Source organism: Numenius arquata, chromosome 12, assembly GCF_964106895.1.
Source record: "Numenius arquata chromosome 12, bNumArq3.hap1.1, whole genome shotgun sequence".
Taxonomy (NCBI): domain Eukaryota; kingdom Metazoa; phylum Chordata; class Aves; order Charadriiformes; family Scolopacidae; genus Numenius; species Numenius arquata.
The window spans coordinates 20,499,168-20,526,823 of record NC_133587.1 but is presented as its reverse complement, the minus strand read 5'-3'; the positions used below and the strand labels follow the sequence as shown (position 1 = coordinate 20,526,823).

At 39.6% G+C, this 27,656-nt stretch overlaps 1 protein-coding gene across 1 annotated transcript in view; it reads left to right on the top strand.

The window, feature by feature from the left end:
- Positions 1-27,656, top strand: part of CDK14 (cyclin dependent kinase 14) — a 329,099-nt gene that overhangs the window by 185,684 nt on the left and 115,759 nt on the right. Inside the window, exons 9-10 of the mRNA XM_074156862.1 lie at positions 3,722-3,842; positions 14,397-14,490. Coding sequence (XP_074012963.1) covers positions 3,722-3,842; positions 14,397-14,490 — 215 coding nt within the window. The remainder of the gene's footprint in view (positions 1-3,721; positions 3,843-14,396; positions 14,491-27,656) is intronic.

Genomic DNA, 27,656 nt, shown 5'->3' with positions numbered 1-27,656 from the left:
CCCTGGCTGGTGGTATGCAAAGGTAGAAGAGTGGAAGTCTGAAAACTTAAAAGAAAAAGGTAGTTCATATTTGAACTGTAATTTATTTTAGAATAAATTCTGGCATACAAGTCAAATTATTCCCCTACACTGATCTAATTGCTATAATCGGCTGATAATGCAATCTACTGGCAGGATTTACCAGCATTGCTATGGAGATATATTCACGAGATTAACTGTTCTTAAATAGCTTCTCCAGTGTATTAAGAATAAAGGTGCAAAGGACTCTCATCTGCACTGTTATGTGAATTCTAATGTTGCATGTTTCTTTCTGAGTGTACAACTTTGCTTTTTTGGTTTCTGTAACGTGTAAGACATGACCTTCTGTTATAGTAATTTCATTTGTTTTGTGAAAGGGAAATCAGTAGTTCTTTACTTAGGAAAACACAGGGAGACCTGGTAGCACATTCCTCTGATTTCCATTACTTGTGCATATTGGGTGCTCCCAGCGAGGGGGCGGATGGTCTCATAGCAGTAACTAGGAGCAGAGTATTTGGACAAGGTGTTTGCAGGCCCATATGGAAAATATTTTTCCATTTCTTGGAGGAGAGAGACTTCTGTAGGAGAACTGTTACAAAAGTATACTCTCTACTGCTGTTTTTAGCATATGAGGGTCCCTCCTAAAATATTTCCAGTTTTACATGGGATAGATTATCATTGTGTAGTAATGTCAATTATTTTAAATGACTGACAAGCATTTGACTGACATGTGGTTTAACCACAGCCTGCAGCTAGAACCATGCAGCCACTCTCTCACTCCCTCCAGTTCAGATGGGGGAGAGAACTCAAAGAGTAAAAGTGAGGAAAAACTTGTGGGTTGAGATAAAGACTATTTAATAGGTAGCGCAAAAGTCATGCACACAAGCAAAACAGAACAAGAAGTTCATTCCTTGCTTCCCATCGGCAGGCAGGTGTTCAGCCATCTCCAGGAAAGCAGGGCCCCATCATGCATAACAGTTACTTGGGAAGACAAACACCATGAATGTCTCCCCCTTCCTTCTTCGTTCCTCAGCTTTATATACTGAGCATGACGTCATATGTGATGAAATAGCCCTTTGATCAGTTGGGGTCAGCTGTCCTGGCTGTGTTTCCTCCCAACTTCTTGTGCCCCCCTCAGCCTGCTCTCTGGCTGGGCAGTGCGAGGAAAGGCTGCTCAGCAGCAACCAAAAGCACCAGTGTGCCATCAACAGTATTTCTCATCATTGGCAGGGTAGCGTGGGAAAAAGAACTGGAGGGGAGAGGGACCCAAGAAAGCTGGTTGACATTCAAGGATCGCCTCCTTCAAGCTCAAGAGAGGTGCATCCCAAAAAAGAAGTCAGGCAAAATAGCCAGCAGGCCTGTGTGGATGAACAAGGAACTGCTGGACAAGCTCAAGACCAAAAAGGAGGCCTATAGAGGGTGGAAGCAGGGACGGGTAGACTGGGCAGAATATAGAGAAACTGTCCCAGTGGCCAGTAACTAGATCAGGCAAGCGAAAGGCCAGGCAGAACTAAATCTAGCCAGGGATATCAACGACAATAAGAAAAACTTCTACAGATATGTCAGGGATAAAGGCAAGACTAGGGAAGTTGTGGGCCCTCTCCGGAAGGAAACGGGAGACCTGGCCACCCAGGATATGGATAAGGCTGAGCTACTGAACAACTTTTTTTGCCTCGGTCTTCGTCAGCAAGGGCTGTAACCACACTGCCCAAGTCACAGAAGGCAAAAACAGGGGCTCTGTGAATGAAGAACTGCCCACAGTAGGAGAAGATCAGGTTCAAGACCTCTTAAGGAACCTGAAGGTGCGTAAGTCCATGGGACTTGATGAAATCCATCCATGGGTCCTGAGGGAGCTGGCAGATGAAGTTGCTAAGCCGCTTTCCATCATATTTGAGAAATTGTGGCAATCTGGCAAAGTTCCCACCGACTGGAAAAAGGGGAACATAACCCCGATATTCAAAAAAGGAAAAAAGGAAGACCCAGGGAACTATAGGCCAGTCAGCCTCACCTCTGTGCCTGGCAAGATCATGGAGCAGATCCTCCTGGAATCTCTGCCAAGACACGTGGAAAATAAGGAGGTGATTGGAGACAGCCAGCATGGCTTCACCAAGGGCAAATTGTGCCTGACAAACTTGGTGGCCTTTTACGATACTGCCACAGGCTTGGTGGACAAGGGCAGAGCAACAGACATCATCTACCTGGACTTATGCAAAGCATTTGACACTGTCCTGCACGACATCCTGGTCTCAAAATTGGAAAGTCATGGATTCGATGGATGGACCACTCGGTGGATAAGGAACTGGCTGGATGGCTGCACTCAAAGGGTTGTGGTCAACGGCTCAATGTCCAAGTGGCGGCCAGTGACGAGTGGTGCTCCTCAGGGGTTGGTACTGGGACCAGTGCTGTTCAACATCTTTGTCAGAGACATGGACAGTGGGATTGAGTGCACCCTCAGCAAGTTTGCCGATGACACCAAGCTCGGTGGCGTGGTTGACATACTGGAGGGAAGGGATGCCATCCAAAGGGACCTGGACAGGCTTGAGATGTGGGCTCGTGCAAATCGCATGAAGTTCAACCAAGCCAAGTGCAGGGTCCTGCACTTGGGACGTGGCAATCCCAGGCACAAATACAGGTTGAGCGGAGAATGGCTGGAGAGCAGCCCTGAGGAGAAGGACTTGGGAGTGCTCGTGGATGAGAAGCTCAACATGAGCCGGCAATGTGCACTGGCAGCCCGGAAAGCCAACCTTATAGCAGTCTGCCAACATCTGAAGGGAGCCTACAGGAGAGCCGGAGAGGGACTCTTTGTCAGGAAGTGTAGTGACAGGACAAGGGGTAATGGTTTTAAATTGGAAGAGGGGAGATTTGGATTAGATATTAGGAAGAAATTCTTTCCTGTGAGGGTGGTGAGGCACTGGAACAGGTTGCCCAGGGAAGCCGTGGATGACCCATCCTTGGCGCTGTTCAAGGCCAGGCTGGATGGGGCTTTGAGCAACCTGCTCTAGTGGGAGGTGTCCCTGCCCAGGGCAGGGGGGTTGGAACTGGATGATCTTTAAGGTCCCTTCCAACTCTAACCATTCTATGATTCTATGTATTACAGTAATATTAATATTTATTTGAATGGTAATGTGTAAGTGTGTCTACTGCTTTGAATAAGCAGACTGGGGTTTGCAGTGTAAACTGTGGAAGGTTTCCTTAGGCTCCCCTAAAAAAACAAATCCTACCTGTGTCACTATTTTTCTGGGAGTTTCCTTTTCCTAAGTAACATTGAAATGAGAGACTACCAATGCCTAAGAATGAGCAGTTAATGGAAATTAAAATCTTCGTTTATTTGTCTTTTATTTAGGTATACCACTGTCTATCTTTGCATCTCTCCTGGATCTGTGGTTGTCATTATGAAAAGCATATTTTATTATTCCTTCATAATATTCACAGCTCTGTTTAGCCAGGTACTAAATGATAGATGCTACTGTGTTCTTTCATTAAGTAACTTCTTCCAATACTACAAGAAAAAAAACACTTGCAACATGCCCTCAGATGCTCACATATCATCACTCATCATCACTCATATATCATCACTCATGATGCGTGCTCGTAAATCCTTTTAGGATTGTATATTATACAGCAAACAATTTCTTTGTTTTGTTTGCATTAATTTATTTGTATTTATTAATTTATTTGTAATTTATTTGTATTTACCCCACAGGTCTTGCAAGAGCTAAATCAGTTCCCAGCCATACGTATTCCAATGAAGTTGTAACCCTATGGTACAGGCCTCCAGATGTCCTGCTGGGATCAACAGAATATTCCACCTGCCTTGACATGTGGTAAGTGTAAAATCCTTACACAGGAATCTATGAAGGTGCTTTAGCTCTGATTTTTTTTTGTGTGTGTGTGTGTAAAACAAATACGTAGCAAGATTAGCAGATTAAAAAACTTGTGTTTAGTAATCTGTGTAGCTGTCGTGGTTTTGATCGGATTGACCAATCAGAAGGATAGATGGCCCCTCTCTCCCCCCTCTAAGGAAAAGAGAGGAGAGGAAGAGATAAAAGAAATTTATGAGTTTAGAAAAAAATGAACTACTTTAATGAAAATACTAATAAATAATGAAATAATAAATAATAAGAAAAGAAAAAAAGGAAAAAAGTATACAGTATATACAAAACCGTATCAAGCTCCCAGGATGATGATCACGTCACCAGCAGGCACAGGGGAAAGTCCCAGGCTGGACTCAGTGATGGACAGGAGCTGGATTCCAGATCTGGAGTCAGGAATGCTCAGATCGGGATCAAAGGCAGATGAACAGACAGGGTCCTCCTTGGACGTCGGCCTTTGAAGGAAGAGAGTTGGCCCTTTGATCCCTCAGCTTTTATGCTGAGCATGATGCAGATGGGCTGGAATGCCCTTTTGGTCAGGTTTGGGTCACCTCTCCTGTCTGTTCCTCCCCACAGGTGTGACCCCTCTACGCTTTTCCGCTTCCAACCCTCCAACGGGGCAAATAACAAATTTACCTGACCTTGGTTGTTATAGCAATAAGTATAAGCAAGGGCCTCTCTGCATACCATTCCTTGGTATAATCAGGTCTTATCACTGTGAGAGTGAACAGTTTCTGAACAAAATGCTGTGAATTTCAGAGTTTAGTTAGAAGAGGCCCAGCTAAAAAAGTAAAATTACTGAACAGAAAATTAGTTCTGTTTTACCTCAAACCAGGACAGTGGCTCACTCCGTGTCTCCCTAAAGGAATCCCCTCCTGCCATCCCACCAGTTGGCAGATGGTACTCGCTGCTGACACACCACTAGAAGGTGCTTTGCAAGAGACTGAGTTGTTCCTTGACTTGCGTAGTCTTAATGTGGTACTTTGGTATGATATGATACTTCTTTTGCAGAAGATACACTTTCACCATGCCCAACTGTAGCAAGGACAAAGTCAGGATTCTCTGGATGTGAGGATACAGCCTCAGCTCTTCATCTACTGTAGTTGTTAGCAGTAAACCAATGTGTGACACATCACTGAATAGTTTTCTTTCAAACCTACAGATTTTATTTAGACCTGCAGGTTTCAAAGGGCAGTTTGATGTGTACAACGATAGCATCTTGCTGCTTTTTTGATGACATCATCGGATGTTATCACGTTATAAGGGACAGAAGAGGAAAAATTTTCACAATGAGAGTATTCAGCCATTAAAATAATGTACTCAGGGAAGTGGTGGAGTCCCCATCCTTGGATGCTTTTAAGATTCAGCTTGATGTGCTGCTGGGCCATCTTTTCTAGACTGTGCTTTTGCCAAGAGAGGTTGGACCAGATGATCCTTGAGGTCCCTTCCAGGCTGGTATTCTATGATTCTGTATCATCTGTCTGCTTTTCTTCAAACCATTCTCTGCCTCACATCTAAAATAATTTCCCCCTGCATTTCAGCTTCTCATCTATCCTAAAACTGTCCTGTTTTCACAAAGATCAAGTTCAACCTGGTGTCTTCACAAACGGTATGCAATCTCTGCATCCCATCTGCTCCTGACATTTTGCAGTCACATCCTTTCCCAGATACACCTCTGACGTTCTCAGCAAGAAGCTCGACTTGCTTGGGGTGAGGCAGGACAACTGCATCAGAGGGTGGAAATAGCTGGGAGATATAAATAGTTCTTTCTGCTCATGTTCTTGTAGTTCAGTCTACATGTGTTCAGTTCTTCAGAGTCCCACATCTTTGTGTACATGTGTACATACGTGTCTCAATTTGTGAAGTACAAAGAGAATAAGAGAATATGTGGAAACCACTTTAATAGAGCAAACTGCTCAAGAAATCTTCTAAAATGCTTTTTTAGTCAAAAGAGACATTGGAATTACTTTTTTTTCAACATTTAACAATTTAAAATATGATTGCACTTTGAAACAGAGGGGTTTTTTGTTGGCTTTTTTTTAACTGAACAAAGGATTTAAAAACATTTCTGATTCTCGCTGAAGGTTTTTCCACAAAGAAAAAAGTTTAATAGCTCCTAAACCCAGATAATTTACCGCTCCTCCCAATAATTATTTTAATAATAGCTATTAAAAGTGTATTAATACACTTTAATTAATAAACACTAAGTTTATTAATAGCTATTGAAAAGTGTAGTCTAACTATCTGGTGTTACTGTGATAGAGATCAAGTTAAGCCATGCAGCTAATAGAAGCATTTAAAATCTATTATAATTACAGACTGAGCATTCCCTTCATAATCATATGTTTATATTCAAATTACATGAAAGATCAAGGAAGGACTCAAAATGCCACTGCAGCAATCCAGGTCATGGGTTTGTCAGGATTTTTATAACAATGCAAGAGTATTGAGGAAGAACACAATAATTACATCTTCAATCATAACAATAAATGATGTCCTCTTTCATCATCCTCTCGATGTTCTGTTTCAAATGAAAAATATGCTAGATTTATAGCACTTAGAAATTTTTGCTGCACTGCACAAACTGGAGAACACTGAAAAGCTTAGAAAAAAGCCCTAGTGATATAGTTTCTTTTGTATGGCAGGAGTTTATGTAGAGGCTCAGCTACTGCCACATCAGAAATTAGGTTTCAGCAAATATATATTGCATGGGACAGAAGAGCTTCAGGTTTTTACTTCTCCACTTTGCTGCGTTGTCTGAGACAGTGCTTCCAGTTTGGTTGCGAGAGGTGTAGTTGCATGTTAAGGTCACTTATGCGTATTTGACACATCTAACAGCGCTCTGCTGGAGCACAAGCAGGCTTGGGGCTTTATTTATACAATGCTTGTACATAGCTGGGCCATAATTACATTAAAACCACTTAGTGACTTCCTGGAGTGGGAGGAAGGGAGATGTGGAGAAACCTAGCTACCGTCAGATTCCAAGGTAATTTGGTAATTTATTATCGAAAGTGTGTTTGTAGCATTAGCATTTTTATGCAATTACTGGCATTATGTCCTTATGGAGATAGTGTGTGCTCTCATGTGTCCTTATTGATGATCTACATGATGACAAAACTAAGCAGGCACTTCACTAAATATTTAAATAATGTAGAGGTAGAAAGCACAGCTGTTTCTTCCATTTAGGAAAAAAAAAGGACAGAGGGCCTTTGCTGTAGCCATGATAAATGACATTTCATGGTGGTTCCCAAGGAATGGAAAGTAGGGCTCCAACTGAGTAGAAGACCAGCTGCGTGAAAAAGGAGTCCAAATATTAACCATTGGACAGTGGCTGGGAAGCAGGTGGCAGAGGCTGTGGGCTATTTTTACACATTAGGATAGTAATAGGGCATTAGGATAGTAACTGAAAGCTAATGATCCACGTGCAGTTTTACATTCTCCTGCATTCTTTTTTTTCAAGTAGTCACCGGCAATAAAATAATATTAATAAAGAGGTACATGCATTAGTGGTGTCAGGCTGGTAATGGAAATCAGTGCGGTGGTCTTTGTGATTTACTGCTGACAGCATTTGATCCAGTGGCATTGTGTAAATGTATTGTACTACCCAGGACTGCATCAAAGAGTTGTGATAACCTTTGATAGACATTTCCCCCTCCCCCCTGCTCTTGATTAGGACTTACTACTAGCTAGGAAAAGGGCTTTGCATTGCCTCTGGTGTAACTTGTCCTAATCCTTGAATTTTACAGTCCCTTGAAAGTTGATGAAAGGAAAATAAGCTTCAATACATAAAGGGCTTATGAATTACTAAAACCCATGTATAAGTAATAGAGAAACACAGGGAAAAAAATACCAAAATGAACCTGTTATGTTTGTTCCTCACAAAAAAGAATATAGTATTTGTAAATTAAGCAATTAAACAGGTTATTAAATCCTTTTTGATTTTGGTAATGCATGTACTGCTGCATCTGGTTGCTTACATCAGGAAGTCACAGGGGATATTTTATTTTGAAGTGCAGCTGGCTTTAAAGTGTGTTTGCTAACAGCTGGTGATTTTTTGCATATCCCGTTGTTTTGCTTTTATTTTTTTATTCACAGTTCGGGTAACCTAAGAAGTTATGGGTCATGATATATCTTAAATTCACTTTTATTAACATCAGCTATGTTTAGTGCTGCAGAAGAAATCACTTAAAACTAGGCCAGTCAAATGTTATGAAATTGCTTATTAAAGCACTGTTAGTTAACTTATAACATCTGGATTGATATACATGATTTTAGTTCTAATCTTAATTTATGGAAAGCTCTTCATATGGAGTTTTTCTGTCTATCCTATTGTTAGAAAAATAAATGGTATTTTTCAGAAGCACATGACTTTACACACGTGGCCTGCCCCAAGTGCAGATTTGAGTGCTCACTGTAATTTCATGCATGCTTTCATGAATATTTGACCAATGAAGACCTATAACAGTAATTAAGATATTTATTAAATAAAAATGGATCTTGTTGTAGACACAGGTGCACCAAATTATGTTTTTACACAGGGGACATTACAGAGGCATCTTATCCTGTATCTGCTGTACATGGTTTGCAGTGAAAGAAACCTGAGGGTGGGAGTCCCAGTACACCCTCAAGACATACCGCTGGGGGCCCTGCAGGGAAAACAGCGCAGGGTGAATTAGTTCTTTTGCCCTTGGTGTTCTCTATGATTATGACTTCCTCTCCAAAGAAATGCTAATCTGTAGGATTAGGATATTAAGGTGAGGATATTGCAATAACTATCAAGATATTGTTAGTTAAACTTCTCTCGTTGTCAGTGAGTTCTTCAAAAGTTTTATCAGCTGAATTGGCTTTTGATTGGAAAATTCTCATGGGGTCGAATTCATAGAAACACTATGGGTGAGGAAACGGTCTTGGTCTGCAGTTATTGGAAAGTTCCTTTCTAAAAACTACTCTTACTCATTTGGAACATCAGATTTACTATCACTTTTCCACTGCTAGAAATATGTTTCATGTGTGTGAGGAAAGTATTTATAAAGGTATCTGGATCCAGAAAAGAAAACCAAGAACATGTTCAACAGGAAGATATTTTGTGGCAAAATGTTGCTCAAGTTTGAAGATTATTTTCTTGAGGTTTTTTTGGCATCCTGCTTTTACAGAACAGGTGCATCTAATAGAAACATTCCTGCAAAAAGGGATCATGAACAATTTAATTGTTTGTGAATATAATATTTCTTAATATGGAAATACAGAGGGTTGGGATGCAAAACAAACTTCTGGAGCTTTTATTTCTAGGCAGTTGGGTGACACAGGTGAGAAAGTGAGCCCTCTGTTCATCTGTAATTACAATTGCTTCAAGACTGACTGTAGAGAAAAACTTTGAACTATCATTCTTTCAAGTAAATTATTTTTCATTCATTGCATCTGCTTTCTGCAGAAATTATAATGTTTTTTGTCATCATGGAAGGGAAATTTTGCATCACTCATTACTTCTTGTGTGAGAATTTAATTTTGCCTTCTTGCCCCTGTTCTTTGGTCAAACTGTGTCTCCCGTCGCACGTTACTTTTCACATATCAAAGTGGAGGGGTCATGAAAGACAAATTCCAACCAAGTTCAGCATCTGTGGGTATTCTGGCAGTGTTCCACTGTAGAATTAAATCAGATTTTGGTCAATTAAGGAGACAAAAGTCCTTTGCTTTTTATTACTTTTCCCCAAAATTTGTTTTTGTAATTCTGTTCATAAGCAGGATCATATAGGAATGTGACTTTTTTTCTGAATAAATCAGACAAGATAAAAATCTCTGTGCCCTTCCAATATGTTGCATATTACTAGTGGATTTTATGGAAGAGCTTCCAGTATTACCTCTTGGTGACAACTCCATAAAAAACCAAGCAGCTAGGTTTGGAGGGGGCGAAGGGGTGGTGTTGTGTTTGGTTTCTTTAAATTCTGATATATTTAACAGCACAAACTGCATGTAGTTTTGGAGACTTGAATGAAAACTTCACTGTTCCTCTGAATTTCAGAAATCTCATGAGGAGGATTGGTGGAAACAATTACTTGGTTTTCATAAAATACCCTCACTCTCTGAAGCCAAATTCTGCACGCTGAAAACAGGCTTCATGGCCAGATAGAAACCTTACATGAAGACCCATCATAGGTCTTCGCCGTGAAGAACGTGCTGAACGTTATCACCTGCACTGAGCCTGCTAGAAAGTAGATCTGTTCAGGGCAGAAAGTTCGACAGTTTTAAACATATATAGTAAGCATTTAGACATCTATAATCTTGATTTAATTATAAACTAAAACTTGATTTGGAAACAACTCATTTCAGAGCGTGTCTGTAGTCTCTTTTATGGATCCATTAAGAAAAATCAAGGATTAACTGAAGGAAGCAACCCTAATAATCTTTTATAGATTATGCCTCATGCCTCACCAAAGCTTTTATGTTTGTGGTTTTTTTGGTGGTTTGGTTTTGTTGTTTTTTTTTTAACAGTATTCAAGTACAGATAGGCTGGAGATTCTTCTTGTCACAATAAGGATCTTTGTTACACAGAGACAGGAATGAGAATTCTTAAACCAAAAATATAAAACCAACACACTAGTAAGCAAGTTAATTTTCAGGGAATACCCTCTTGAATTTTAAAAGCTGTGCAGAAAAAAAATAAAAGCATTCAACTTCATTTTTACAGGCTCATTTACTATGTCAATTTAAATGCAAGAGTAACTCGTTTAGCTGTGCTATTAACTCTTACTCTGTATAAGGCTGTGTGGTGACAGCCAGAGTCGCAGGAAATTAAGCAGAACAATAGAAGAGCAATATTAGATGCTATGGCCACATATGGTCTCATCAATACATCAATAGGTTTAGTCATGCTTTTTGTCATCAGAGGGTAAGCCACCCATTTCAGCATTAAATGGCTGTCACTTTTACTTTGCAAGGTTATCCTCGGCTGTCCCATTGCAAAGATCTCTGAATGAAGTCACAGCATTTGGCTTATTTAATCAAAAGCAAAAGTCCTATTCAGAGAGCAGGAATATCTGAATCAACTGCACTGAAATATATTAGGCTAACGTTCTTTTGTCACAGATTTTTTTCTCAAGTGCTGCCTGAAGATGGCATTGTATGCTGAGTGTGCACAAACTGTACGTAAATAGCATACTCTTGGAGATGCATGCACATTAAAGCCAAGTTAATTTGTTGTATGTCATATTTCAAGAAGTAATCTTTACATCATAGGAAGGAGACATGGGAGTGATCTGTGAGATCATCTTACCCACCCTACTGTTAATGCAAGTCTGTTCCCTGAAGAATATTGTTTCAGCTTGTGTAGTTTGTGTGACTGCAATGGTGGAGCTTCACGTCCATTGGGAGGCTGGGGTACAGCACAATTGTTAAGTGTATTTCTCTAACACTCACCCTAAAATTTTTGGTTCCTAAAGGTGTTCTGCTATTTCTAGTTATGCTATCTTGAATCTACCTACAGTTCTGGGAACCATTAAAATCCTAATCAGTTCTTCCCTGTCCTTCATTTTGCATAATTTTAAATACAGTCATCACGTTCTCCCTGCCCCTTGTGTTTTCTTGTAGCCAAGAATGACATCATTTTCTTAATTTTTCCTTAGAAACCAGTTCTTCTGGCATGAAAATAATTTTTGTTTGGCTGAAAAATCTCCCTAACCTGTTTAATAGTTTGTGAGGTCTGCAAAAACAAGACTAAATTTCAAGGCCTTGCAGAGGCTTTATTTCTTTTCATGTTCAGTGTGTGTGCACTTACAGTTTGTCATTCAGGAATCCTGTTACATACTCAGTTTGTACTTGCTGTGAGCCCAAAATTCACTGATACCACTAAGACATCTAAACTACCATCCAGCCATCTTGAAGTCATCGTGTCCCGTCCCCTCCCCCCCTTATTATTTTCTCTTTTTTACATATTCTTTTTTTCTTCTCTTTCTATGGACTTCATCTTCAATGTGCTGAACACCATAACCTTTGACATCAAGCATAAGCCTAATTTTCAAGTGGGCCAAAGGGAACAGCAGTCCTCCAGCTCAAACCTTGAAGGTTGCTCATGTTTCTCTCCTCAATGACTTTAATGATCTTTTGATTTTTGTATGTTGTTTATTTAAGTCTAGTAATCTTTCACTCTCATTTCAGCTTGTGACTAAATGGAGCACTACGTTACACAAGAGTCCAAGACACATAATAGGATTCTTCTTTCCAAGCAGGAAATTTTTCCTCAGTGGTGCTGTTTGCGGTTCTTACTTGATTTTTGGCTAATACTTGTGTCAGATCCACTAAAAGTGGAAATTTTGTAAATAGATTTTGTGAAACAATATAAAGTTTGGCAAAATCTTCTTACTACCTTTACAGCATTTCTGTTCAAAAGAGCTAGCTGGAGTTTCTCTGCAGACAGCAGTGCATGCCCTCAAAGGATACACTGTTTAATCAAATGCCTGTTTTCTAGTTGCAAGAATAGGACTCTAATCCTCTTTTGTTTAGTCTAAATTAAATTGTTTTATTTCTCATCTTGATTAAATGGCTTCTGACTGAAATCTTGAATTGTTCCTTGCCTGAGATCCTGATACTGTTTATAAGTATTTGACTAAGATATATTGTGCCCGTCTGTGCCTAATGAAGCACTAACCAGACTAAATGATGAATGGCAGTTTAATCAATTCAGTTAATTTGGTAACCAGCAGAAGCATATGGAACATAAATTTTAACCTCTCTTTTATAAACACCTGAATTATTCTAAAATTTGACCAGAACTGTTCTGTCCAAAGTTTTCCCCCACTTTTCAATGCCTAAGGAAAAACTTGCTTAATATATCTATGCTCTGGGATGTAGAATTAGAACGTAGTGATGAATGTTTATTTTTCTTCTTCAAGAAATTTGGCTGTCAACTCTCATTGTCCTGGAACATAAAATTATTTGATTAATCAGTAGTAGTCAAAGCCTTCAGAAACGATAAAGCATGGATTGTCTGCTGATAACCTTAGTTAAGTGATATCTGTAAATATTCAACCCCGGCCTTAATGGAAATATGCAATCTGTTTTCATTAAGTTGTTTTATTCTAGAACCACTTCCTCAACAGTATATGCACACATATCCCTAAAATTAAATACTACTTTCCAAATGCATCATCACGATGCATAAACAATGAAAAGGTATGTAATTACTATATTCCAAGGAATTTACTTCTAAAACCAAAGTTAAATTAGAGGTTATTGCTGGGATTTTCTGACACAGAAACATAAATCAGTTTCCTGTTACTAGGGAGAGCTGGTATCGTAGTTAGTTTTGCAAATTCTTGGTTCATTTTGATATGTATTTTGGATTATTGAATTGGCATTTGTTTGGAGTAAAGGGGGTTTTTGTGTGGTTACTTACACAGACATAGTTATACAGCATGCTTAGGTGTTTGCACAGAAGTTGTAGAAAAATGTATGTGGAAAAATGTCATTTAATAAGCTAAAATATATAATAAAATTCTGCGTCCTATTGATAGCTAAAGGGATGTTTTCTCTTACAATTATTTTTTCTGAGGGAACAAGCAACTCTTGAGCTCTCTTCTTCATCCAGAAAAGATGCAAATGCAAGTTTGTAATTCGTTTTGCTTTTCATATGCGGGAAGTCCAGATTATCTGAAATTTGGGTTAGAGTCACAGAAGCTTTCCTCAACTTCTGAGAATCCATTCTTTGAGCTGTAGTTATTATATCTCAGATACTTTTTCCCCCCTCATTTCCCAATACTTCTGCCAGTGGCTTAACTGAGTGGGATGAGGGGGCCTCATGTGAGGTACCTTTTGTGAGAGAGCAGGGACAGGAGCTGTAATGAAGTGGCTGTCGCGACAGGGAGAGGAGGGAGCCCATGGCTGCCCCAGCCCATCGAGCACCTCTCAGCCAGAGCTTCTGGGGGATGGGGTCAGCAGCCCCCCAGTGGTATGGGCTTCAGGCTTCATTCTTTTGTGCTGGAAGAGGGGAGCAGAATGCCCAAGCCCATTCCAGAAGTCACCCACATTTGGGCAGTAGCTTTGTTCAGTGACTGAGCAGCCACATGCCCTTTTCCTCTTTACTCATTTTTTTTTCCAGATTCTTCTGCCGTGCCTTGCCCTTCTGGTGTGCCTCCATACCCCATCCCTGTCCCCACGCAGCTTCTCCCAACAGTGCTCTCTCATTGCCATTCCCACATCCCCAGGATTTATTTGGGAGCATGAGTATGCTGCTCGGGAAGCCCTTGTACAAAGAGAAAGCAGCTGCTGTGCCTTCACTGGTCTCACCAGCTCCCATCCCTATTCCTGCTACCTCTACACTTTCCGTCAAACACCTGAGAAGTGTTGATATGTAGGCATTGGCTTTACATGCTTGTCTTCAGTCTGGCATTGATTTTAATAAATAAATAAATAAATGTTATTTAAATACCGGTGATGGGTAGAAAAGCATTTCTTCTGGCCATTTAATCTGTAAGAAATCTTTCTAACGTTGCATACTTTTTTTTTCCTCTGTAGGGGAGTGGGTTGTATCTTTGTAGAAATGATTCAAGGGGTCGCTGCTTTTCCAGGAATGAAAGACATTCAAGATCAACTTGAAAGGATATTTCTGGTGAGTTCTTTATAGCTGAAGTAATATGCCTAAGAAAACAAAGGATTGAATGATTAATGTTCACATATTTCTTTGCGTCAGGAAGTAAATTACTGATACAGCCAAGGTTCAGAAGCCTAGTCCACAGGCTAGATAGCAAGTGGATACATAAGTGGATAGAAGTGGATAGCAAGAATATAACAAGTTTACTTGCTATATTCTTGAAGACTACGTAATAAGATCAGATCCTATTTTTTTCAATTACTGCTTTTCAAATAATCTACAGAAAGGTTTTTATACAATTGTGGAAAAAAAAGCTTTCCAAGTGTAAGGCAATGGAAATCCACCCAGTTTGTCATCCTCACTTTGCAAATGATTGGAAACGGCAGCTCTGGTTGGTGCTCTCTTAATATCGTGCTAATACTGTAATGTCAGTGGGAAGTATTTTTTAGTGAGACAGACATATAAAGGAAAAGTAACACAGGAAATGAGGTGGGAAACAGAATGGGAAATTAGAAATCATGCTTATACTCAAGTTCAACAGGAGTCCCTGACTACTGCTTCTGCAGCCTGGCTGGGCCCTTCATAAGGTACATGGGTAGCCTATAGGCACTGGTGACGTATCCACATTGGGAGTGAAAGAAGAGGTAATTTATATTGACCATAAACCATCATTTACACATTTTTATTTCCAGGGTTGTGGGTTTTGGTTTTGGGGGATTTTTTGTTGGATTATTTCTTGGTTGTGGTTTGTTTGTTTGTTTTTAACTTACTCTTTCTCCCATTGTGCTCTGGTTTTGGCAGTTCCCTTTCAAAAGGCTCAGGAAGGACTTTCCTTGACTCCCCTATAAAGGGTTACGTTTACTCCAATGCCTGCTGGGAGTTGCGCTGTTGTGGAGTGGGTTTATTCAGGAAAGCCACTGCTACCTAGGTACTAGCCAAAGTGGCCCCTGGTTCTGTGAGGTGGCTGTCGGGGAACATATGGCAAGAGCAGCTTCTTCCCTCAACCTGTCAATCTCTGTTTTGCTTCTGACCACTAATTTAGAAGGGAAGCATGTGTATACCCTTGCTCCTAAAGACTATTTTGGTAGTAGCCATTTATTTCAGATGCAGAGAATTTATTTGGGATTCTTTTTTGGCCCATGGGAATGAATAGAAAATCTTTATTAAAATTAGAGTCTTCATTTTACTCAGACTTGCTTGTACTATATATACTTTTGTTGGAACATCAGGAAATTTAGCAACTGCTTTTAGGAGTGACTCGAAAAATATCTCTCTAAAACAAGACCTCATTTGATTGTGGTATAAAAATACCCAGTTTTCTGTAAAATATTTTGTTATTCTGCCCACTTGACTAATACCCTGAAAATTCTGTGCAGTGGAAAAATAGCTTTTTTGCAACGTCCACTGAGAACAGCAGTCCTGGCTGCTCCTCTGACGTGTCCAAATGCTTCATTTGTTCGCCAGCTTCTGTATTTTAAGCTAGCAACTTCTGGGCCAGTTTTAGGGTTTTGCTTTCTTAAATTATTATGCTTCTCATTTATTGGGATGAAATTTCCTCCTTATTTATAGAATGTGAAATTTTGGAAACAATAAATTAGTCTTTGGGGCTTGATTTCGTTTATTGTGGTAAAATTTTAGTGAGTGTTTTTGCTATGGAAATCGAGTAGACTTCTAACAGCAGAAATCATTGCTTCCTTTAACAAGGCTTTTTTGCACCATGTCATATGAGATTGTATGATAAAGTGCAAAAAGTGATAATGATAGGTATATCATAAAAACCTATTTTTGTATGTCTTTTGTAAACCTTTTGTATATTCCCATTTTCTTTTCTCTTACCTATCCTCACAATTAGTTGTGTGTTAAAATCCCAAGATAAATACACCCCAGGATGAGTTTTGAGGCTTGCCAATTTTTTTTAAATTCTGTTTTAAAACTGTGGCTGCCAATATTGAGAACAGTGTTGAAATAACAAGGGATAATTTATTGATAGTGTTTCTTTAATTTTATGTTTTACAAACCTTCAAAAAAATAATAGAATTTTGGACTGGACAGTTTTATGGTCCATTGTAAATCAGAGTTAATTTTTAAATCCCAATTAACGAGGCTTTCTAATGGAAGTGTCTAGTTACCCTTAGCTAAATAGTTTCACTGAGTGCCTTCCTAACATACTCTAAGCATTATTAAGAATTTAACTTATCTATTTAAAAGTTATAAAACAAAGGATTATTCTTGTTTGGTTTTGTATTTGAACAGAAGGATTAAATTCCTCTATTCTCCAGTCAATCACGTATAGTGTGGTAGTTAATAGCGCTGAAGTACAAAATTAATCAGGTTATTACACGCGGTATCTAATACAATTAACTCCCACACAGTGAGCACTTACCCAGCTGTGAAGGAAACAGATCAAAGACTTCTCCACAAGGTCTTCCCATAGTTCACATTTTCAACATCCAATAGTGATATTTTTCTTGTAACAAAGGGTAGTTTTCTGAAAATGGTGTAGGGTGCAGTCCCCCTTCACACTAATCCTTTCATCCTGTAGTCCTCTGCTAAAATACACAATTTACGACACAGACTGATATACCTCTTGGTGCATCTGCTGCCATTGTTATTCATCAGAGCTACGCATCCACAGCACCTGAGAGTCCAGGTTGCAGCTTAAGGCTTTTAGGGAGTCAGTTACATTGTATTAGGAAAGTCACAAAATGCTAATAAATAATAGCCAGGAAAAGTGAAAAAAAATTAATGTGAATAACAGTTTAAAATTCTTAAGTGTCTATTTGATTTCCTATTGTATCATTTCCCATTATTATGTAAATGAAATTAAAATACATTGTATGGATGCTGTTTCAGCGATTATCAGGTAGAAGTCAGAGAGAGATTTTTCTAAACACTTTTGCATATCTCTACCATGGGCATTCTTCACATATCTACATAGCGAGAGTAGATGCAACCGAGCACACCACATACGTTTCTTTCTCTTTATGATTGATGTTTATTTATGTTTAATAATGGCTTAATTAAGTGATTGTATATAACAGATTCATCTGTTATATGAGAGATTGATCTTTCAGTTTTGCTTAAGAACTTTTTAAGCTTGTGTTTCCTGACTCCTATTGTTTAAACATTTGTGGTTTTTTAAATGGTAATATACTCTGATTCTCTGTTTCTGTTAGAGCAGCTGTGTGTAATAAGCATTCTCAGGGTCCATTGCTGCCATAGGCCTCAATCAAAGAGCAAGGGTTTATAAACGAGAATCTGTTCTTAGAACTGGACCAGCACTTAGAGAAGCTGATGAATGGGCAGGCTGCAGGTTATTACTGTCACACTTTGGATCTGATAATGTGAATTCTTTTTCCCACCTACACTTAAAAGTGTGAATAACTGTGCTTACCAAATAAAATGGAAATCACACATGTAAGTAGGTTGCTTTTTCAAAGAGGCTTAACAGTGAATAAAATGTCTTAATGCAGAGGTGATTTGGTTTAATCAGTATACTATTATATCTTTACTCCTACTTTTTTCCCATATATTAGAACCGAGGCTACTTTCTGGATAGAACTGCATCATAGAAAATACAAGAGAAAGTGTAATTTAGCCTGTAAGAGCTAACAAATCTTTTTCCCTCGAAGTATTGGTCTAGTGATGTGTTATCATTTCCAGCACAGCTGAGAAGATCCAGTAAATTTTTTGGTTTGCCATTCTCTGAGGTCTTGTTGCAAGGTGCTGGGTCTAATGGACCAATAATCTGATCCAGTGTTCTCAGCATGTCCATTTAGTCAGAGTGAAGCTTCCATCAAGTACACGTTGAACAGTAAAACCATGGGAATAGGAAAAATATCTGAGGCAATCTGTTGAATCAAAATAAAACTAGACAAAAGGGGGAAATACCATTTGGCTTCTGATGTGGAGTAGCTAAGATCTTTACCAGTAGTTTATTCCTGTTGATCATTTCTTAGCATACATTTCGCTAGATGCAAACTTTGAGGTTTTCTGTCGCAAGGAGAACCTGGCCATTGTAAATAAGCTTTAATTATGTCTAGAAGGAAAAACTGCACCAAATACCTTCAAGCTAGCCCTGCGCTGGGGAGAACTGACAGCTCCTTGGATCTGGAGATGATCAGCATGAATCAGTTGGGTGTTAAAGCTGGTTATTACACAAAGAAGCCTGCAGTCTGCCTGTGCATGCCTTACCCTGAGCCACACTGGAGGTACTAACTTGGTTAGATCTCGGATTTTGATATAACGTTGTGCTTTTGTACTTGCTGTTCTTAACAGATTCAAACCGGATAACCAGATGAGAGTTGAATTTCTTGAGCTAGCTTAATTTTTCTTCTGGAGAGGGTTTTTTAAGTGAGAAGGTATTTCTGTCTTTTCCACTTTATGTGAGGTTTCTGAGAGCCACTATAGATCAAAGTGAATTTTCCTTCCAGGCACCGAAGCCTTCCCAATAAGGGAATAATCTGTGTATTGACTGAACTGTAGTCTGGGTGCTAACTATACTGAAAATGACATTTCACTGCAAGAATAATGTACATAGAGTTCTCCTGATACTTTGTACATCTCTGCACAGGCAGGACGACGGCATTTAAATGCTGTTTTATCTGTAAATGGGCATTCATTCTGCAAACCCAGTTGCAGGATGCACATGTGCCGTGGGAGCTCAGGCTGCAGGTCGTGTGGCGCAGCGGGAGCTTGCAGCCAGAACCGTCTGTCTTTCCTAACGCACATATCGCAGAAAGCTGAGGACTCCTCTCTGGTATTGGATGCTGTTGCTCTGTTGGGTGCCATAATGCACAGTATTAAAAAGTAATTAAAAGAGAACAATATCCGTTTGTTGAGCCAAGCAGCCTGGTATGCCAAAGGGCGACGCCTGAAATGCTAGCTTCCTGCATAGAGCTGCACAGCAAAGACTTGCAAGAGTTTGCCATTTCAGACAGCCATGAAAAATGGCATTTTCCTTTTAAATGGGAATGGAAGTGTTACTTCTGTTATTGAAGATATATGAGGATAGGAATATTTTTTCTTTTATATATTTATATACGTGCATATATATGACTACATGCCTAAACTGTCTTGTCTCATGTAATGCAGTGTTTCCTCCGCCACTCTAATGTTAGCAGGCATTTGTGAAGCTGTGGAGCTTTCTCCCTGTAGTTCTGTATCTGAAGGTTTGCTTCATGTCACTGACATCCTCCAAAGCCTGAAAGAATAGATTTTAACAGACCATACTTTTATTTAAGCTTACAACAGATGTGAAGGAACTGGGCTTTCTGGTACATTGTATGAATAATGTCTTTTGGGAAGCTAGCAATGCTAAACCCAGGGGAGGAATATTTTTAACAATTGGGTTTTGAAGTTAATCTGTGTAATGAGGTGGTTAGTCAAATTTATTGGTCTTTTATTCCTGTTTTGTTATTCCATACATGGGGTTTTTTCTGTCACTTGGTAAATACTTTAGCTCTGAAATACAGCTTGTTCATCTCTGATGGAATAGATGGACCTGAGCTGAAATTTTATTTTGTGTAGGCATGGTATCTGTGTTGCTTTGTATGTTGCAGGTGATGAATCTAGTTGGAGAAAAAGTCTTTGTAAAACAGACAATTCTTGCTTAGAGGGGGAAAATTTTCTATAAACAGCTTGTGTTTTCCTCCCATCTCTCCATTTTCCTCCCACCAATGACTTCATGAGAAAAATGAGGGGCTTTTTTAAAACTCTAATTAAGTAGAAACCTGACTGCTGAGTTCTGTCTTCCATGACACAGCATGTAAGTAGAATGAGTGAAGTGCAATGTATTATATCCTGGTAATGAATTTACCTCTGCTTTGCTTTATTACAACAATATGCAAAATATTTCACTTCTCTTCAGTACCACTGAAATTAATTAAACAAATAAGGTTCCTTTCTGGGCTTTATGTCTTGTGCCAATGTCGTGGTTTCGGCCGAATTTACCAAAACCGGACCGACAGATGGCCCTTCCCCCCCCTTCTCCCCCCCCAAAAAAAGAGGAGAGAGGAGGAGAAAGAGATAAAGGAGATTCAGAAGTTTAGAATGAACTAAACTACTTTAATGAAGAATTAATATTAAAAAAAAAATAAAGAAGAAAATAATGAAATAGATACAATATATACAAAACTGTATCAAGCTCCCAGGATGACAGTCACATCACCGGCAGGCACTGGGGAAGTCCCAGACTGGACTCAGTGACGAATGGGAACTGGATTCCAGCTCTGGAGTCAGGAACACACGGATGGGGATCAAAGGCAGATGAACAGACAGAGTCCTCTCTGGACGTCGGCCATCGCAGGAAGGGCTGACCCTTTGATCCCTCAGCCTTTATACTGAGCATGGGGCAGATGGGATGGAATACCCCGGTTGGTCAGGTTTGGGTCACCTGTCCTGTCCACTCCTCCCCACCGATGTGACCCCTCTACGTTTTTTCCGTTTCCGACCCTCTAAGGGGGCAAATAACGAAATTGGCTGACCTTGGTTGTTATGGCAGTAAGTATAAGCAAGGGCCTCCCTGCTCACCATTCCTTGCCATGGAGCACAAACGTTGGTCTTATCATTCTGAGAACGAGCAGTTTTCTCCACAATGCGCTGTTAATTTCAGAGAGTTAGAGGAGGCCGAGCTAGGATGTAAAGTTACAGAACAGAAGATTGGTTCGGTTTTATTTCAAACTGGGACAGCCAAACTACAAAAGAAAATAATTCTAAACTAGGCAAGTATGAGGTGAATTAACCTTTAAGATTATGTTTAAAAAAGAGAGTAAATCTTCTATGTATGCATGCTTTGTAAAGGATTTTGGATTTTGTAAGAATTCTTTTTAAGGAGTTTTCAGCTCAGTTTTAGCTCTGACTGCATTATATTGTCTTCTATATCACTGCATGTGTAGTCTGTTTCCCTTATAACAGGGCATGTGGTATTTGATGCTAGAATTTGATGCTCATTTACCTCCTGTAAAGAACTCCTGTCTTCACCATATCTGTGTAGCCTAGCCATTGTTGTTCTTTGCCTTACATCATTAAACCTATGTGCTATTGGGTGAACAAACTAGGCCTAGGATTTCAAAATCTTGTAAATCTTGTAAAAATGTAGGAAATTTTCTTGAGGAATATTGCCTGTGTATGTGTCGTGGTTCAAGCCCAGCTGGCAACAAGGACCATGCAGCTGCTTGCTCACCCTGCCCCCAGAGGGAGTGGGAGAGAGAGTCAGAAAATTAGAAGTGAGAAAAAACTCCTGGGTTGAGATAAAGATAGTTTAATAATTAAAGCAAAAGCCAAGCATGCAAGAAAAGCGAAAGAAGAAATTAATTCAGTGCTTCCCATTGGCAGGCAGGTGTTCACCCGCCTCCAGGAAAGCAGCATAATTGTTACTTGGGCAGAGAAATGCCATCACTCTGAATGTCCCCCTGCCTTCCTTCTCCCAGGTTTATATACTGAGCATGACATCATATGTGATGAAATATCCCTTTGATCAGTTGGGGTCAGCTGTCCCAGCTGTGTCCCCTCCCAATTTTTTGTGCACTCCCAGCCCAATCGCTAGTGGGGCAGCGTGAGGAGCCGAAAAAGCCTTGGCTGCTTAGCAATAACTTAAAAACATTAGTGCCTTATCAACATTATTCTCATCCTGAATCCAAAACATGGCACTAGGCTAGCTGCTAGTAAGAAAGGGAATTCTATCCCAGCCAAAATGATGACAGTGTGTCAGAAAAGGAGGCTTTCAAAAATATTGAAGTTATATCTCGCACTCCGTTAACATTTCTTTTAGCAAGGGGGACACATAACCTCCCTTCATCCATATTTAAAGTAATAAAAATACGCAGCAGTATATGATGGACATTTGGCAGGGGAACTACCAGCTAGTAGCAGGAGGGAAGAGGAGAAGGGGGAAAAAACAAATGAATGTGTTACCCCATCCTTGATTTTCAAGGGCTGGCTGGATGCTAGGCCACCCCGTCACACAACCTCATGCACATAGGTGTCATCCTCTGCTCGCGAGAAAGTGTTCCCATCCAGCTGGCTAATTCTGAGCAAAACCCTGAACGTGGCTGGGATTGTAAGAGCCTGGCTTATTATCAGCCTAGTCGTGCAAAACATGAACAGTAGTTCACTATCAGAAAAAGAAAACAAATTAAGACATGGTTCAGTGGAAAACAATGGCTTTATGGTTTTCTTTGGAATCGGAATGTTTCTTTAGTATCTGCCATATTTCAGTTGCTGAATGAGAAATAGGCTGTAATTATAAAGAAGCATTGTTTCTTTTCCAGGTGTGTCTCTGGCTGTCGATAGGGTGGTCGCAGGCAATACATTGAAAAAAATGTGCTGAGACTCAGCTGGTGTAAATCTGCAGCTCTGTTTACTTACATGTACATCTTTGCAGGCACCTTCCTTGTTGGCCCCATACACCCTAGAAAGAGATACTTTTTTCCCCCTGTGTAAAATCTCTCTCTGTAGAGGTGTGTCCACGTGTGTTACAGAGCTGTAATTGCCAGCGTTTTTGCGTGCAGGTGGCACTCAACAGAAATGCAGTTACAAGCGGTTTGTGCGGATTACAAGTGGAGGTGAAGCCCATTCAGAACAAAAGCATTGGTCTGTTATCCAAAAACTTGTGCTACAATATAATATTGTGCCATATGAAAGCACAGGCCCATTTATAAACCTGCTCTGATATGCTGGCTTTATTTACTAGGAAAGATAATACATGATAGGACATCAAATAGTCATATTGCTTTCTCTTTCCATTTCATAAATAAAGGAACAAAGTTTAATACACTTGAACCTTCTCGTTTCCCTTTCCTCTATTACTTGTGTCTGAATTGCACATCACATGCCAAAAGTGGGTTTTCTGAAGAGCATCTTGATTGCCAAAATTGTTGTTTATAATCTGTAGCTCAAGTTCAAACATCCTTAAAGTTGAAAACATGTAAAAATCAATGTGAGGAAGTTTTTTTAGATGAAGATTTTAGAGACAGGCTAAGAGAATCTAAGATTGATATGCCTTACCTGTCTGCATGTTTCCTAAAAGACCTCAAGAATAATAACTGATTTCTTCTGCCCTCCTAAGAACTGGTAAAAGTGTATAGCTTTTTCTATCTTGGTATCTGGGGGAAAAGTGCCCTTCAGCCTATGGACATGCCTGAGAAACCATTTACAAGAGGCCTAATTCAAATAACACTTTAATACCTGTTTCAGTGTTTCCTGAATCAGTGCCCTAGACTGGGTATTAATTTAGCAAGATGCTGAGCACTTGCCATAAGATTGTCTTCAAGTATCACTGCCATTTACACAAGCTGCTAAGCCTCAGTATCTTTCTATAAGCTAAATGTAAATTTTCTGATAAGCTTAGTGATTTCAAGAGGTTTCAAGTTTTCAAGAGCTAGCATTTACCCACCTTGATTAGAACAGCTGCTTTTCTAGTTCATTAAATGGCTACCGTTAAATAATTTAGGCATTTAATTTGATGTATTTTGTATAACCTTGTCTGAGTTTTATATATACATATAAAAATGCTGTCACAGAATATCTGTGTGTTGCCATTACTTATGTGGCTTTCACAGAGAACAGAAAATCAGGAGGAACACATCTCCCCTGAATTTTTTTCTTCTAATTTTTTTTTTAAATCATTAGTACTGTCTTTTTATTATAAGAGAAAAGTATTCAACAGGAAAAAAAGCTGGATTAGTTTGAAACTGCCTCGAAAAATACTGGACAAAATCAGTAAGTAGGAAAATGAAAGAAAAAAGACCACAGAAATGGAATATATTCTATTTTATAAGAAGATGTCCAAAAAAAAAGTTGTCTTGTACAGGAAGTGAGAGTAGGAGAATTCCCTGACTAGGATCTTTATGCAGCAGGGATTCCTAACTGAGTGAGGAATAAATAGACCAGGTTTTGACATATACAGTATTCTATTTCATTCTTGTTGCATTGGTTCTTCCTTCCCCAGTCTTCTAAGTGCTCCATTTGAGATAACTTGGAGGCCATAGCAAAACTGGTTTCTCTAGCTGTCAGTTACAGGAAGAAGAATGCCCTGTGTTCACTATTTGTCCTTAGAGCACACCTGTATATCACTATGTAGCAGTACTTCTGACAACTGACATCTGTTTCTGAGTACAGCAGAGAGAGCTAATAATGCTTTGTGAGAACATAATGAGAATTCTTCATGGTGCTTTTTTGAGGCACAAAATGATCCAAATGGCCATGGTGTAAACTCTCAAACCTGTCAGTGATGAAACAGAACAGCATACAGTGAATTCTTAACAGAGAGTGTAGTATGACGCAATAGGTATGTTCTCATATAAATATGATTGCCCTGATGATTATTATATCCAGAGGAGAAATCAAAGGAAATTTTTAGGCATCTATTTAACCCTCTGAATGTTTATGGTTGGATTTCTGTATCTTCTGATGGGTGAGAAATCAGTAGACCTTGTGAATTTTCAATTTGATTAAACTTTACTGTGTCATTAAGAGGATTTATGTTTTTAGAATAACTTGTGCTCAGTTACTCTTAAAGTTATATAAAAATAATCTGCAGTTACTTCCCTTCTTCAAATGGGAATTATTTGCATTGTAACTCATTTTCATATTATATTTGTGATTTTTTTTTTTCCCTGTGTATCCTGAATTTTACAATAGCTGGTAATTGCACTTTTCTCATCAGAGACAAAAAAGTTGCATAAATTTTGTATCACAGAACTGGCCCTTCAGTAAAATAGAGGGAATGCAGCCAGGGATTCTGTCAATCCATGAGTTGTCCTTCATGTCTCATCTTGGTATGTGTCCATACAACATGTTGCCCTAATTTCTTTTAAAAAAGCCTTAATAATTTGGATGTTGGAGGTCCCGGACGTTCTGGTATAGTCTGCTTTGGTCTGATGACTGAAATATTTGGTTAGTAACATTGCTATGCTGCTGGATCGGCTCGTTAGAGTGTGCTAGTATTACTCCTTTTTCTTGGAAAGGGAGGGGTAGAGATGAGTCCTCCTGACCCCACAGTATCACAGCACTTCATCAGCTGCTCAGCAGTTCAAAGCAGGGGAGTAACTGTAGCCAGGGAGAATCCTCTTTTGTTTGTTTTATGCTCCATAAAACATGCTCCATACTGCATGAAATCCCTGCAGTACCCTTTTCCATGTAAAAAAATATAATTTTTAAGACCAGTGGATGTAGCTGAAAACTACGGATAGTGAAAGACCTGTTTCTTACTCTTCTTTCGGGCTTCACTTTCAGTAAAATGTACGTTCAGTGCAGCTTCGTACCACTTTTGCTTTATATTTTTTTTATTCTTGCTAATGCTTTTATGGTTTTGTTGCTTTTGCAGCCTTTTAACTAAATGATAACGTCATGCTGCTCATCTGCATTCCTCATGTAGTCCAAGAGATCAGCAGTGCCTACGCTGGAGAGAAGTTGATTTTTCTCTCTGCTAACTTGCGTAGTTACCCGTTTCATTGGTGTAACATCTCCCTGTCTACTAATTGTGAGATCTTCAAGGTTTACCTCCAAAATGTTATGATTTGCCCTGTTAAAGAACTAGTGTAATCATTTTATTGTTATTTTATCTGATCCCCCATCATTTTTCAGCCTTTGTGTCATCAATATTTCAGACAGTGCATTTCTGTGGACCTTAGTGTATTGGGTGTGGGGGATAAGAAGCTGTAACTCCAGTCTTTCTTTTCCTCTCCATCATTATTGACTACTAGCGGTATTGATGCTCTTTGTCATGTGTCAGTGCAAATTATCTTTTCTGTATTTGCATATCCTATTTATTTATTTATCCATTTCCTCCAATTGTTTATTTTTTGGTTTGCTTTTCTGAAAAAGAGTGGACTGTGATACGCAGGTCTTAAGCAGATCCAATCTTTTCAGGCTTTGCCTTCATTCATTCACACTTCATCACTGATTGTTTCAGTGCAAGCTCCCTCAATTCCTTTTGGAGCTGTAGGCAGTAAGTTCTTCAAATCCCTCCCAGTCCTCACAGCTCCCTTCTCCAGTGAGTAGAGAGGAGAAGTTCCAGCAGCTCCAGGAAAGTAGTTCTCTTTTGCCCAAAAGTGAGGCTGCAAAGAGCAGGGGCTGCCACTGCAGCTGCCCTGCACGTGGCTTCGAGCACATTTAAATGGAAACAGGAGATGACAACACCCTAATCTCTCCTGCCTGGTGCTTTAGAGAGCTCGGAAGTCACGGGCAAAGTTGCTGAGTGCACTGTCGTCAAAGCAAACAACTGTGTTCACTGAGGCTGGGAGTGCAGATGCCTCTTCCAGCTGAGCGGCACCTGCTTTCACCTTCATCTAAATAAGCAAAATGAGAAGTCTTAGCCCACCTACCAGCTGATTCTTAAAGCCACAGCTGCTAAACGAGCAATAAATGGTTAAATCACACAGTTTCCAATTTTCAGAAAACTTGAGCAAAACCTGCTTCTGATCTCTACATTCTGGCATGTCCCTCGTGGTGTCAGGAGAATGAATCCTGGAGTTGCAAGGAAATGGGTAAGGAAGGTGTCAGGAAAATGGGTAGATGCTCTAGTGGAGAATTCACTGGAAATTTCCAAAGTGCTGTGGAGTGAGGTGTGCTAGCTCGCTGTGCTGCAGTGGAAGGTATTCAGCCACAGCCTCCCCATTCCCAGATCTTACTGTCTTCTGGATGAGAATGAGTATCTCCCTGGGATTCTGCCCCAACCCCACTTAAAATGTGTCGGCTGCTTTTAGAGCCAGTGTCTCTCCATCAGAAGTAGTCTGACATTTCCCCCATTTTTAGGAAAAAAACCCCTAAATTTCTGTACTACTTGGAGACTTCAGTTTTTCATTCTGCTTGCTTGTTTGGTTCCTATGATTCAGAAGGATAGTCAGAAGTATAAAACTCTTGCTTTTTTACCAGCAAAATTCTGCTGTTTGGAAGGAATACACCAAGTATCATGCTGTGGTTAATTGTAGGAGGCACACTTGAAACCGAATAATTTGAAATGGATTTTTAGTGATAAGGTTAGACATTTTTTAGTGTGATTTGATTTGGGAATTCTGATAAGGTTCAGTGTAGGAATCAGCAGGGTATTTAGCCATCCAGGAAGAGTGCTCTTACATCTACCACATATACCCAACACCATTTGAGCTCATTATTAATGCACTCACTGTTTCAGAAATATTGTAACACCTGGACCCGCACATTCTTCAAATGGCAGCATGACT